We start from the raw sequence: 13,915 nt of genomic DNA on the forward strand, positions 1-13,915 counted from the left end.
ATTTTTGCTTCCTTTCATATTTATGAGTTTAGTGCAAGTCTTCAAAAGCTCACTGGCTAAAAACGTATGTCAGCCTAGAAGGATTTTTGGTTTAAATAATCACTACAAGAGTAAAAACAAATGTCACACAAGGGCAGCATCAGCTACCTGCTGAATTGACCTACAGCTGCAGAACTTGCCGAAGAAAAGCAGAATAAAATGCAGGTCCCAAGGTTGTGCCACAGCAAAGAAGGAGGCAGTTTAGGAGCATAATTCCAATGTTGCTTTTTGCACGATTCAACAGTCCAAACTACCAAGATTTAGCAATGCTACTGAGAGCGCGATTCAGGCAGTGTTAAGCTGCAGCAGTGAGGCAAAACTACCAGCTACTCACGGGCCTAGATGAACGCTGTATCTTTGGAGGAGGCGGCCGAGGTGGACGTACTCTTTGCTGCTGTATCAAAGTGGAAACTTAGTAATCAGTACATTAAAATATAATCACCGCACATGAAAATACCTTTGATTTTGTATCAATAGCAGTCCAAATGGACAACAGCATGTGCTTTAACCCCACTCCATACTAACCCCAACTGGTGCAAATACCTTTCAAACACAGGAATACTGTCCTGACCAGTACGCAGAAAGAAATAGTAGAAGAGCTCTGTATTGTTAGGGTGCATGTCTGCCTCCGAGGTGTAAATTATACCAGATGAAGCTCAGCACACAAAGCTCTCTAGATTAGACTGTCCAAAATGTATTATGACTTGAGGATAACCAAGGTGCACAATAACTCATCATTTCAAGCGCTCTAGATGACGTTTCAGGATAGAAAGTTGGAGAATGATACTATAATTAGCTTTTCTTCCCTAAGATTCCACGAGTGATTTTAGCGCTCACGTGATTCAGGGTATGTCCCTAGAATAAGAGACTGGTGGCATAGCCATAGCGGGCCCAGGCCTTCACAGGGTCCCAGAGTTCAGGCTCCAGCCCAAGTGCCTATATAGCCCCGCAACCCAAATCCCATGAGCCTGAGTCAGTTGACCCAGGCCAGCTGGGGGTGTTGAATTGCTGTGTAGATGTACCCAATGCGACTGAGGCCCCGAACCAGTAATGCACTTAGGCTCAGTAGACCACCTGTTCAAATCAACTGGACTCTTCATGTGCCTGAAATTGAAGACATGATCGGGGGCTAGGTGCAATACCTAAAGCCAGGAATAGAGTGGACAGGAGCTGTGCAAGCGTTCTATATTTACTTCGGTCATTGCACCTGCAACCCCAACCTACTGCACCAGGTCCTGGGCCTAACTTGGAGCAAAAACTACTGAAGGGCAAGCCTGTGTGAGGTGGACAAATAAGGACTAGGATGGAATCCGTCCAGAGTCATCAGCACTTTTGAATGAAGACATACGTCTCCAGAAGTGAAAGGTCAATGTATTAATTAAAGGTGCCTATTTTGGTCCCCATAATTTTAAATTTTGTGTTGGCCAAGTCCTTGCTGCTGTAACTCTGCTGGAAATACTCCTATTCCGTTGCTTCTGATTACACAGCATAATAACCACCTTCATACAAGCAAGATTTTGTATGCACCCTACTGTTCTGCAGAACTAAGACTCAAGTGAACCAGGTAAGTTGAAACTGAATTAAAAGACCCCAAAAATTCCAAGTGCATTTTAGTGCTGAGGACTTGATAAAAACTAGAGTGGAATGTCCTTCTAGTGATTGCTTAAATGCATATGTGCTTGGAGAGAAATGAACAGAAGCCTGCAATGAAGTGAATACAAGAATTTCTATACATGTCTGCTGGGGAGAATAGCAACAATTGTATCACTACCTGAAAAGTACCACACATTCTGCAGACAAGACTTCTGTCAACTGTATGGAGAAAGGATACATACAGGCAGGGGGAGTCAGATTCAAAAATACAGTCTACTCAGCCAGGTTAGTATATTTCAATGAAGATGAAGTTTCCATCACTCTATCTCAGCAGCAGTTCTCAACTTTCTGCTGGAGTGCCCTTTGCTCTGGACTGCAGATGGACATCTCCTCCCCCCATACTCCCACCCACACACACTGCTCTGACACAGCTCTGCAATCCAGCCCTTTTCTGTCATTCACACTCTTCTGTTCTCTTGCTCCTATCCAATGTATTTAAAAAACACATTTTCCATTTGCTGATTTTTACTTCATTGTTTGCTGCCCCACCCCTTCCCAATCAACAGAAGCCACGGGCTCGGGCTCTGTTAGTGGTTCTGGGGTGCCAGGCAGCATGCACTGTCATGGGTCAATTCCCTACAATGATAAGAGAGAAGTCTGGGCAGGGGAGTTGATGTCAGAGTCCATCCATGCAAATGCTTCCAATAAAAGTCATCATAGGAACAAAGGGATTCTCACAGTGAGGTGATGGCTCCAGGTTCATGTAGCTTTCTTTCCCTAACCAAAATTTATCATTCCTCTCTTCTACTCCACTCCTCCCTGGGACTAGCCTGGGCTCCAGTCCATCTTCCCTCCCCATCTGCTCTGGCTTGGAATTTCTGCCTTTAATATATTTAACTTCCTTCACAGAGCTTGGGATATTTATTTTTTATTAGGTTGTAGCAGTCTCATACCTTCCGCAATTTATTTTCCTATTCGTATGCACAGCATTTATTACCTTAGTTAGTGAACCTCTGGCTCACCGAAGAGGAGCAGCCCTATATGATCGCTACAGTATTCTTTTTATATTACTTGCATTGTCTTCTATGCTTACATTTCTGTTTGCCTCCTGCATATATGTTTTGTTTTTTATTTGTGTAGAAAACTTAAATAATAGTACCTGACAGAACTGGCACGATGGAATAGTGATTTAGGAAATCTTAGTGTTTTCCTGATGCCACAGACTGAAGGGTGTTAGGAAGGTCAGTAATTCTATTTACCAGGGCGGTTTTAATTAAAAAAAAATGGCTTAATATTTCTTATCTAACGAAAGAAAAAGTCAGTCAGTAAAATGATATTAGGCAACATTTTCAATAGAAGTTGATGCTACCACTTCTTCAGAATTAGTTCATTTCACCAGCCGCTTTTCTTTACTATAGTCTATTGTGGAAACTGTCTTTGGTTTAGGATCTGAATGGCCTTGCAACAGCAAAATCCAGGCAAGTTTTGGAGAAAACACGGCAAGACTATGGCATCAATAGCATCAGCTGAGGAGCCAGAACCAACAGTTATATTGTTAAATCTTCTGAAAACAGGCAACCCCTTCCGAGAGGGACCGACCACACAGCATCTCAGGATTACCTCCTACCGAGATGATCAATACACTGATCACAGCCATTGCAAAGGCACATACAACTGAACATTACTTGCCCACCTTTATTACTCACTTGGTGATTTTGTCGGAGAGAAGGGGACAGGATTCATTATATTACCCGTATATATATACCCGTCACTTGCTAACAGAGAAAGGCAATAGCAATAAAGCAGGTTTAATTCCTTTTATAAAGGCTATCCCTCCAATCGCGCTGGAGGATGCACCATTACTTGCATGCCTTTTTTCCTTCATGGAGTTATTAACGCACACTGTATAATCTCCACATACAAATCAGAGAAGCCCAGAGAAGGCTCTGAAAGGAAGTACACAGAGGAATGACAGCATCAGGGATATTCCCTTTCAGCAGGAACTGGAGAAGTTGGTGGATAGTAAATGATTTCATTTTTTTCTTCTTGCCTATTTGCAAAAATAATTTAATTCTTCTGTCTGTCATACATCACTTAGTATTATTTCAGCATTGCCAAGCCTGTTCAACAGTCACTAGTTAGATCTCAAAAAATCATGCAAATAGCTTACAAATTATGAGATTAAAAAAAAAGTAAATGTTGGGGGTTCTTTATTTGTCATCTGGCCTGAGTCACTAGGGTGAACTTGGGTAATGTTTTCAAGCTCTTCTCAGAGTCTCTGAGGGGTAGAATCTTACTTTTTAAAAAACAAAAATGAGATTCTGACCTAAATAATTTGACTACAGGAGCTGGGGTTTTAAGAAAAACACAAATATTGCAAGATTCATGATAAAATCACAAGAGCTGCAACACTTACATACAGAGGTTCCCCACAGTCTGCCTCTTTCTCGCCCTTGCTCTCTGTCTGGGCAATTTACATTGGCTTTTTTAACACCATATTATGCTGAAAGCTCAAATCTAACGTTATGTCCACTATCGTCTGCATTCTCTTTCCAGCATTTCTTTCGTCCTTTAATGTACTTTCCCCTCAACACCAGCATTCATTCACCCTGATGCTTTTCTGCATCTTTTTGTTTCACTCATTACATTCTTTAGCTCCCTTTCCCTTTTCCTATTAATGTTATGCACATGTGCAAATGTTTTGCTAGATCAGGACCTTAAGTCACTGCTGGAAGCCAACCCAGGATGGATTCATCACTGTGTTGCCATTAGATGGCTGTTCATTTGCATTTGGTGGCCACAGCCCAGCTCCCCAGTGGACACATATCATCCTCATTCCAGGTGACACCACTGTTACTAGTTTCAGCAATGAAAGGAAACCCTGAACAGGTTACAGGGATTTTTCTGTCCCTCCCACCTCTGGAGTTGGTAGCTCCAATCAGGGTTGGGGCTCATTGGCAGGTAGAGTGAAGCTGGACTACAGACAGCATAGCACTTAGTGGTACTAACAGGACATGGGGTGTCTGGCCTGGCTATACGTACAGTTGCTTGCAGATGAGCCAACCTCTAACTACTGGGGCTTAAGAGGAAACTTAACCTGGGGACAGGTTATTCCCCTCTGCCTACTGCAAGCTTTCTTGCACTTTGTCTGAATCAGCAGGTACTAGCCTGTATTGATGGCAGGATACTGGCTGAGATGGACCCTGGTCTGATGCAGTATGATAATTCTTATGTTTCTATGAGCAGCACAGATGGACTCCAGAGAAAATCTCAACCAGCTACTCTTTGGTCAAGGATGGGTGCTGTGATGCAGGGCCTTGGGGGAGGGGAGGAAGCTTTGTTCTTTCCCTAGACTACAGAAAGCATTCCATTAGAATGCTCCAAATTGCCTAAGGCTAGAACAAGGCTTGATTTGAGACAAGCCAATGCACATTGTGTGCAAGTATCATTTTTGATCCATGAGATAAGCACAAAATCCATGCAAGTGAACATGAAAATTACCATATATATTGCTGTATAAGCCAAGAGATTCAGGCTGAAATTCAAAGGCCACAGGGGGAGGAAGAGAGGTGTGGCAGGGGAAGGGAAAGAACAAAACACCAAGTCTACACCAAATGAGAAAAGTAGCTTCACAAGCATGCATGACATTTAAGACGCAAACTCTGAAAGCTCACATTTGGCTTATACATGGGGCACTGACTTCTCACTGAAATTAGAGGCCCGTTTATATGCAAGTCAGTATATAAAGTACATGTTATGCTGGAACAAATTTGGGGGATGGGAGGGGGGAGGAAGGGAACACAGAACAGTAAAGTATCCTTCTAAAGAAGGTGGGACACAAATACCCCTTAGGATATACCAATGCATACCCCAAAACACAGAGTTTCCTGAACAGGCAAAACAACACAGATGTGGAAGTTCTATTTCCAGGGGCAGTTATTCCAGGAATAATGCAGCCACAAAAGAGGCCAGCACCCACTGCAGTGTAGGTAGTAACAAAGTTCGCACAATACCTGCAAGAATGGATTAAGACAGGATATGTGAATCCATACCTTGGGCTGGAAAGGGGGTCTCTGAACTCTAAAGTCTTGATTGAGGGGCAGGGTGGTAAAGACATCCACAAGCAGTGGTAGAGCGTACCACAAGAACTGGGGTAGAGGTGATAGCAGAGAGCTGGGAGTTCTGTGAGCACTTTTGTAGGAGAAGGGGGTGCCTTGATTGGATTGAATTCAGGCACCATTTACTTTTGATCCACCAACGAATGATTGTTCCACTCAAAGCCCCACGTTGGAAAGTGCCTATTTGTTTTCTAAACAGGTCTTATTTATGAAGTTTCATTTTAAATATAGGCTTACAATCAGAACCATTCAGCTCTTATGAGGAGTGCTTTTCCAGAGCTTACTGATGAAGCTTACTTCTTTGTACATATAATTATTAGAGACAGACAGGCCCATTAGATCATCAACAGTCCATACTTTTGCAAGTGCAGAACTGCTCCTTAGAATACTACTTCTAGTGATTTATCCAGTCAAGTTTAAAATGGCTCTAGTGGCTTTCATCACTTCCCATGGCAGCCTATTCTACACACCTAATAGTTCTTAAAATTAAAAAGTTAAGCCACTTTAAGAAAATGTCACTTCAGCTTTAGAAGATTTTGGTTTCCTTGAGGTTCCTCAGGAGGAATCAGTTTATAACAAATATGTCATAACTTACAGAACTGTAACCCAAGCAATGGCAATTCAAAGCCTGGCCCCAACAGCCTGATCCGGAATTCATCTCCTTCATTTAAGTGCTGCTGAAAAACCAGATCATTGTGGAATGCTAGGTCTCTCTCTCTCTCTCTCACTCTCTCACACACACACACACACACACAAATATCTGAGCTCAAATAAGCTTTGTGTAAGAAGGCTTTTAATCTCTGAACCTTTCCTCTGGTCATTGTTGAGATGAAAAAGCAAGACCACATATCTATGGCAGCATGGCTTCCGAGAAACTCACACTGACAAGTAACTACTATGGCTAAATCAACATTGTAAAGCACAACACAAAAAGAACAGGGTAAGGGCAACAGAAAGTAATTGACATACAGGTCTACCAGAAGATAACAGTTATTTGCCCTTTGCCAGAGCCTCATTTTTAATGTTGATGTTAATATCTGTCACCAGGATGGGATAAGTAAGTATATTCATAGTATATGAAGATCATATTTACTAGAATAGCATCTGATTGAAGTTAATTTATTGATGCAGCAAAACACATTGTTTCTAAAAGGTCAGCAGGGGAACTGGTGTTGGAATATCAACTTAATTACCTGTGCTGCATGGATGAATGGGTACAACACAGCGCATGGCTGCATTACTAAAAGCAGCTAAATTACCGTACTAGGCATGTTTCAGAGTAGCAGCTGTGTTAGTCTGTATTCGCAAAAAGAAAAGGAGGACTTGTGGCACCTTAGAGACTAACCAATTTATTTGAGCATAAGCTTTCGTGAGCTGTAGCATGTTCTTGAATGCATGTACTGTAGAGCCTTTTCTCTGAAGGGAAAAGTCTAAATTAGGATATTCTTACTCATCTCTATTTACCAACATACTTTCTTATTCTGGATATTTTCTTAATTGTGTTGTTCCAAACATTTCTGAAGTGACAAGATACTAAGCAACTTTACAGAAAACTAATTCTTAGATGCTTAGTGGGCGTTGATTTACTAATTATTAGACAAGTCATTTTAAACCATAAGCTGCCTGGCAAGAATTCTTAGAAATTTTTACAATGCAAAGGGCACATATTTGAAAATGATATAACCAAATAGATAATAAAATAATTTATACTACATCCATGGAATATAACTTTATTTTTTCACACTAGGGAAAACTTTTTAAACAAAAAATAATTTTCAATGTGTGAATTAACAGCTGGCGAGCAGATTATTATCTCAAACTATAACTGGGTAGCTCTGTTGCAATAAAGCAGTTATTCTTCAAAAATGGTATTGAAAACAGAGCCTTTATCAGTAGATTAGAGGTGTTATTTCATTTGCAGCAACAAGTGCAGCGAGAAAAAGCTATGGACAAAGGCAGGGCGAAACTGTAAACAAGAAAAAGTCTGCTCATTGGCACATGCAGTAAAGAAGTGTTTGCTCACAATCGCAGAAGTTCTAATTCTAGAGGCAAGAGGGGAGGTATGTTTAATGGATTCCACAGCAGAGTTTCTTATACATGAAAATCATGGCCATCTCAAAAACACAGGATGGTTTTGGAAAATGTTACTATGTTTTAAAGACAGACACTGGGGCAAGAGATAGACTGTTCTGAGTGTATCAACACTTTCTCTCTTTGGAAGGGATCTAATATGTTGATTTTGGAACGTGAACTGGATACGCAATAAAAATTGAGACAATAATCATGCTGAAAAATGTACTGAACCAAAAACGATGCAGTAAGGAAAGCAGGTGGAATCTATGAGGCAACTGCTTTATAATCAGTAGCGCATACACTATTTTATACACCCTTTCATATGCAGAGCTCACAAATTGGGATGACATGACTACATATATTTTTTATTCGTACGTCAGGAACAGAAATCTCTGTGCTTTAAACAGAGGTCTCCTTCCTTCAGTCACATTAGAGGACTGGAAGGGTAGCACAAACAACTAAAGAGATACAGAGAAAGGTGACACCTCCCCCTCCACCTGGCTTGTCCTAAAGATGTGCCATGAACCTATGATGAGGAAGAGAAAGAGTCACAATTAAACTCTCTCATTAGCTTAATGAGAGGGACTGAGAAAATTCCCTTGGTTAACAACTGGAGAGGGAAGTGAACCATTTATACGACCCTCTCGCTCCTTAGGCAACACAGAGAAAGCACCACCACTTCGTGGGCTTGTAAGCGTGCTTGGCATGACACCAACATGGGTACCTCCAGATGTACCTCCAAAGTGACAGTGATCAATAAAGCTCTTTGGAACATTCCACATTATCAAACCAGGGACCCCAATAATGTCCAGAATGGCCCCAGCCATCATGAGACTGTCGGGAGCCCACTTACTGAGATACGTAGGAGCGATTCCCACCCCCCACCCCCAACAGAACTGGGTTTTTTGAAGCTTTGTTTTTATTATCAGCTTTCTCTCAACCAGTACGATCCACCACAGTGGAAGCCAAAGGATCCTTTCTTTGTGGCTTCTCTAGGATGACAGGGCCACAAGCCTTTTCTCAGGGGAATCAGTGGTAAAGCACACAAGCTACACCCATAAATCCATGCTCTGCAAATCATCCCAGAATAGCTGGATGTTTCTTTTATATAACATTACATTTTCATGTTTTATTTATTATTTAGTATTAAGCATACCGCCTTTTAGACTGAGAGATGGAACCTGAATCCGGGATAGAAAATCCAGAGATCATTGCTTAGACCAGGGATCCTCAACCTTTTTCTCTCTGAGGCCCCCTTCGACATGCTATAAAAACTCCAGGGCCCAGCAGGGGTGGGGAGGCCTCGGGGCAGGGGTCTTGGGCATAGGCGTAGTTTGACTTCTATTGGGGGGGGGAGGGATGGACACACACGAGCCATCTCCGCATGGCAGGGTCCAGGAAGGAAGTGCCACCTCCTGACTCTCCTAAGCAGGCCAACCAGCCTGCTGGGGGGGGGGGGGGGGAGAGAAGAGAGGAGAACACGTAACCAAAAATTATAACTCAGAGGTGGAGGGCTTAGCTCAAAAAGTTTTAAAACAGCTTAGGGTGCAGGGAGGAGGGAGCTGGGGCTGTCTGCAGGCACAGGGGTATTTTGGGGTGCAGGGAGGGGGGTGACCAGGGGCTTTGTGTAGGCAGGGGGTAGCTCAGGGTGCAGGGATGGGGGTAGCTGGGGCTATGTGCAGGGAGAGAGGTACTAGGGGCTGTGTGCGGGCAGGGAGTAGCTCAGGGTGCAGGGATGGGGGTAGCTGGGGCTATGTGCAGGGAGAGAGGTACTAGGGGCTGTGTGCGGGCAGGGGGTAGCTCAGGGTGTAGGGAGAGGGTACTAGGGGCGGTGTGCTAGGAGGACTCCCGTGTGGTCCCGGTTCCCAGAGGGGTCTGCCAGCCACAGAGCTGGGTCTCCCCACCCGGGGGGCTCTTACTGACTGCCTCTGTAGGAGCAAAGGGGCCTGGGAGCTGAGGAGCAGCTTCAACTTGACGCACCAGCAGGAGAGGAGGGAACGCTGCAGATGCCTGCTCCATGGCACCAGCCAGAGCAGTAGCTGCCCCGCACTGCCTGGCTCCGGATTCCCACCTCCGAGCTGGCCAGGGGGCAGGGAGAGGAGATGAGGGTCAGGGGAGGTCAGGACTGCTGTGCTCTTGTCGTGCAGTTTGCGGGGGTGGGGCAGGGAATGCCCTCCATGTCCCCAACCCTGCCCATAGGCTCAGGGCTTCTGCCCCACAGGGAGTACCAGTGCTTGGGGCTCCGGGATTCAGCCCCGCAGAGGGTGCCAGGGATCAGGGTTTCAGCCACAGGGCCCCACGGACTCCTTGAAAGGGGGGGTCCACAGACCACCTAGGTCAGAACTGCTGGCTTAGACTATTTCCATGGAGCATTATGATTTAAAACCAATTTTGTGTTTAAAAGTGCAATTCTATTTTAAATAGACGACAAACCACTTTCATTACAGAGTTCAACAGGAAATGTATGAAATACTGTTTTAATTATCTAGAGAAGAGAGCATTTTATTATGTTTCACAGAATTACACATGCATATTTTTTCATAGGTGAGCTGTGCTGAGCAGACATTTTCAGTGCATGCCCCCAAAGTAGCACGTATTCTTATACAATGTTGACAGGAGGAGTATTTTGTAGTGGTAGTGGTTAATTTGTAGTGGCATTTGTGGTTTGAAGGCTCGTCAAGATGTCTGATTACTTCCCATGCAACTAGCTCCAGTGATGGGAAAGTTCCCGTGCTGTGTAAAAAAAAGGCAGCAAAAGAAACCACAGAAGAGGATGCAAAAGTGAATTGGGACTCTGGCCACTTGGTTACTGTAGTTTCATTTTTTTTAAATGTAGTGTGTCTAGCTGCAGTAACAACACTAACAAAAATTAAACTCCTCTTCAGATTCCATAGTCAAATGACAGATATTCTAAGACACTGCAGGAGAATGCAGTTCTGTAATGCTATACATAGTGCATGGATGACAGGCACCTACAGAACATAAACATACTGAGAACCTAGGGCCTTCATTACCCCAGAACACCCTACAACATGCTCAAGTTATACCCCCAGTCAAGTTTATTTTTGTTCACACACAAAGGCTAGAAGCATCACATTCCAGGCAGCTAAACCTTCAAGCCAGAAAGTTCATCCTTGGTATTGCCATCCAGTTTCTGGCTGTTTTGTTTCTGAAGAGCTTCGGCACAAGTCCCTTTCTCTGAGCCTTCCTTATGCAACATGCTTTAGCCATTAATACCTTTCAGATATTACATTTGCAACAATGCACAAGCTTATATGTGTGCATCAGTCATAGAGAAATAGATCAAAACAAAGGAGAATCCACCACTTACAGAGGGACTTTCTCACAAAGCAAACACTTCACTCAACGAAATCTATTTTGACAGCAGTTTGCTGCAGTTGTTGGTGTTTTAATAAGGGCTCTATGCCCCACGGCACTCACACCCAGTCCATCTTCTTCTGGATCCTGCAGTGAAATCTGAATCCTACATTTATGGTATCACAGGTTCCAAACCTGCATTGATAACTGTGTGGGCACAGGGGAATATCCCTAGAATCAGGGCAAGTCTATTGCCACTGATCTGTCACAAACTTAACATCCTTCTTCTATCTTCAAACCGAACATCACTTTCACTTGCATTAACAGGCAGGGAATGTATTATAAAGTCAATACAGGAGCAAGTAACAGGAGAAGATGGGCTGGGAGAGAGAACCGTCTTAATTTACCAAACTACTACTATTCTGGGTCACTAGCTAAAACAGCAAGGAGCTGTTTGAAGGGTGGGTGGGCGTTTGAAGTATGAAATCGATGAAAATTTTTCATAAATTCCAATGCTCCTCTTCCAAAATAAGACAAGTTTCTACAGAGAGTGTTTTTCCTCTCTCTTTCTGCTCTCCAATCCAAATGCATGGAGAGAATGTTTTAAAAATTCCTGGACCCGGGAATATATTTATTCCCATGTGTGAAAGTCTATCCATCCACTGTCTCAGCAGAGTTTAAAATCACAGCTAATAGGTTAACAACTGTTTTTCTTCTGCTTCAAATGAAGAATATCAGAAAGCTGGGGGAATGTTCGGCTCCCCAATTTGTACTGACTGCTCACAGCTACCTGCGATGTCTGTTTGACAGGACTGACATTTTGTACCGCTGTAAGATGGGAAAACGTGTGACATTTTTATTCATGGTGGCGTACGCCCTTGTAATGATCAGCCCTGGTCGATGTGCTTACTGCAGCAGCCCCTGAGCCCTCGGAGAACAAACAGGAACCGAAGGTGCCAGCAGTTCGACTGCCTTATTAAACACCACCAGGATTCTAACGAAGAGCAACTGCTGGAAAATCTCACTGTCAAATCCTCAAGGACACTGTCAATGCAGAGCTAACTACATATATTTTTCATTTAAAATACTGGAAAATCCATCTATGTACTATTAAAAATAAAGAAAAAAGCCAGACTGTTTTTGTGGGTGTGTTTTTTTTTTTAAAGCTGGTCACTTGGTCAGCTTTTCACAGGGCTATCGGGCCTAATATCAGAATTCAAATCTAGGAAATCCGTGCTGCCCAGCTGATTTAAATGAATGTCAGTAGATGGATACATACTTCATTATTTTTTTAAAAGCCGTTTCTATCTAGCAGGCGGGATGCTTGAAATAAGCAAGCCTCTCATTTAAGGAATTCTAAAAACAGCACTGCCTATCTGCCTGGTTTGGCTCCAGCATTTGCTGAGGAAGTCTGTACTATTAGGGCAATATCCCCTCCACCACCACAAAAAAAATTACATTCCTTCTAAATGTACAGCATGGCGCTTTGTAACTGTTCTACTCTGTACTAACCAGCCCTGGCTCTGAAAAGGCAAATCCAAATACAGCTGGCCACACAAGCAATCACAGTGAGCTTAGCAGTTAGAAGAACTGCGTGTTATATTTCACGTACTTCCCTTTTAATCTTTCTGTTCAATCCAGGGGCCCAGAGGTCAATTTAGACAGTTCTGGCCTAACTGCACATATCCACTTGATCAGTTATATGTAAGAAACTTCTGGATGCTAATGTCCATTGACAGCCTAAGCGAGTCATCCACAAGACCCTCTGAGCTTTTCTCAGGTTGTCAATCTAGGTGATTTGGTTTGCCTTGCATGCACTGATGTATTTATTTTATATATGTACGTATTATTTATAAAGCACAGTTATGTTTCCATATGCCAGCAGTGATGTCCCTCAGAGTAACAGGTCTAACAAGGAGACTGTACAAAAATGTTACAGTTGCTATAGTTTGTCACAAAACCCTAGGAGGGCTGCTAAACTACAGTGTTCCTCCATACATCCCGATCCAAGGGTTATCACATTTGACTTACATGTACCCAGGGAATTACTTTTATTCTGCACAGCACTGTAGACCAGCCTCATTTAAAGCATTTGGAATGCCAAAGCTGGCAAAACATATAGGACCTGATTCAGAATACGCATCTGTGTGAACAGACACCTTTGCCTCTGCTGATCTGAATGCAGGATTGGGGTCCTATTGTCTGTGTCACATTAGTCTAAGCCTGAGCGCCTATGTAATAATGTGAGCTACACACATGGAACTGTTCTACTAGCCAAGGACATAGCTGTCTTGGACTCATTAGAAAACATTGGCAACTGAGGTATGCACTGCAGCTGGTGTAGGTGTACATCTTCCTAAAGAGAGAGCCAGGTCTCACTTGTCAAATATTTACATGCATGAGAAGAGCATGAGCCTTTAGTTAGATAATTCCTATCCTATGGATTGTCACTGCTGCAAATCTCTCACGCCGTAAAGCTGGGTTTCACCCAAATGCGTTATTTCCCTGGTGCATTGACATTATTTTCAGTCTCTGTCTAAGAACAGTGTCACTGTAAAACAGCAAAGGACAGTTATTCTGCAATACACACCAGATGGACAACTGTTTCTGGGCCAAGTACAGTCCTGCCCCTTTAAAATTCTCCTCTCCTGCGGGGGGACTTCCACTGAAGAACACTGAATTCCTGTTGAAAAGGATGGGGTAGAGAGGGAGATTGTCCTTTCCTACAGAACAGGAAGAATTTTAAAGGGCCAGGACTATATTTGTATTAAACC

At 43.1% G+C, this 13,915-nt stretch overlaps 1 protein-coding gene across 5 annotated transcripts in view; it reads right to left on the reverse strand.

Annotated features, from left to right (window-relative positions):
• The window catches only part of DENND1A (DENN domain containing 1A), a 381,020-nt gene that overhangs the window by 32,884 nt on the left and 334,221 nt on the right, over window positions 1–13,915 (reverse strand). The window contains exon 20 of one of the 5 annotated variants that reach the window (XM_073313959.1): window positions 374–433. The exons of the other annotated variants lie outside the window; for them this stretch is intronic. Coding sequence (XP_073170060.1) covers window positions 374–433 — 60 coding nt within the window. The remainder of the gene's footprint in view (window positions 1–373; window positions 434–13,915) is intronic. 5 annotated transcript variants of the gene reach the window in all.

Source organism: Lepidochelys kempii, chromosome 16 (assembly GCF_965140265.1).
Source record: "Lepidochelys kempii isolate rLepKem1 chromosome 16, rLepKem1.hap2, whole genome shotgun sequence".
Classification (NCBI taxonomy): Eukaryota; Metazoa; Chordata; order Testudines; family Cheloniidae; genus Lepidochelys; species Lepidochelys kempii.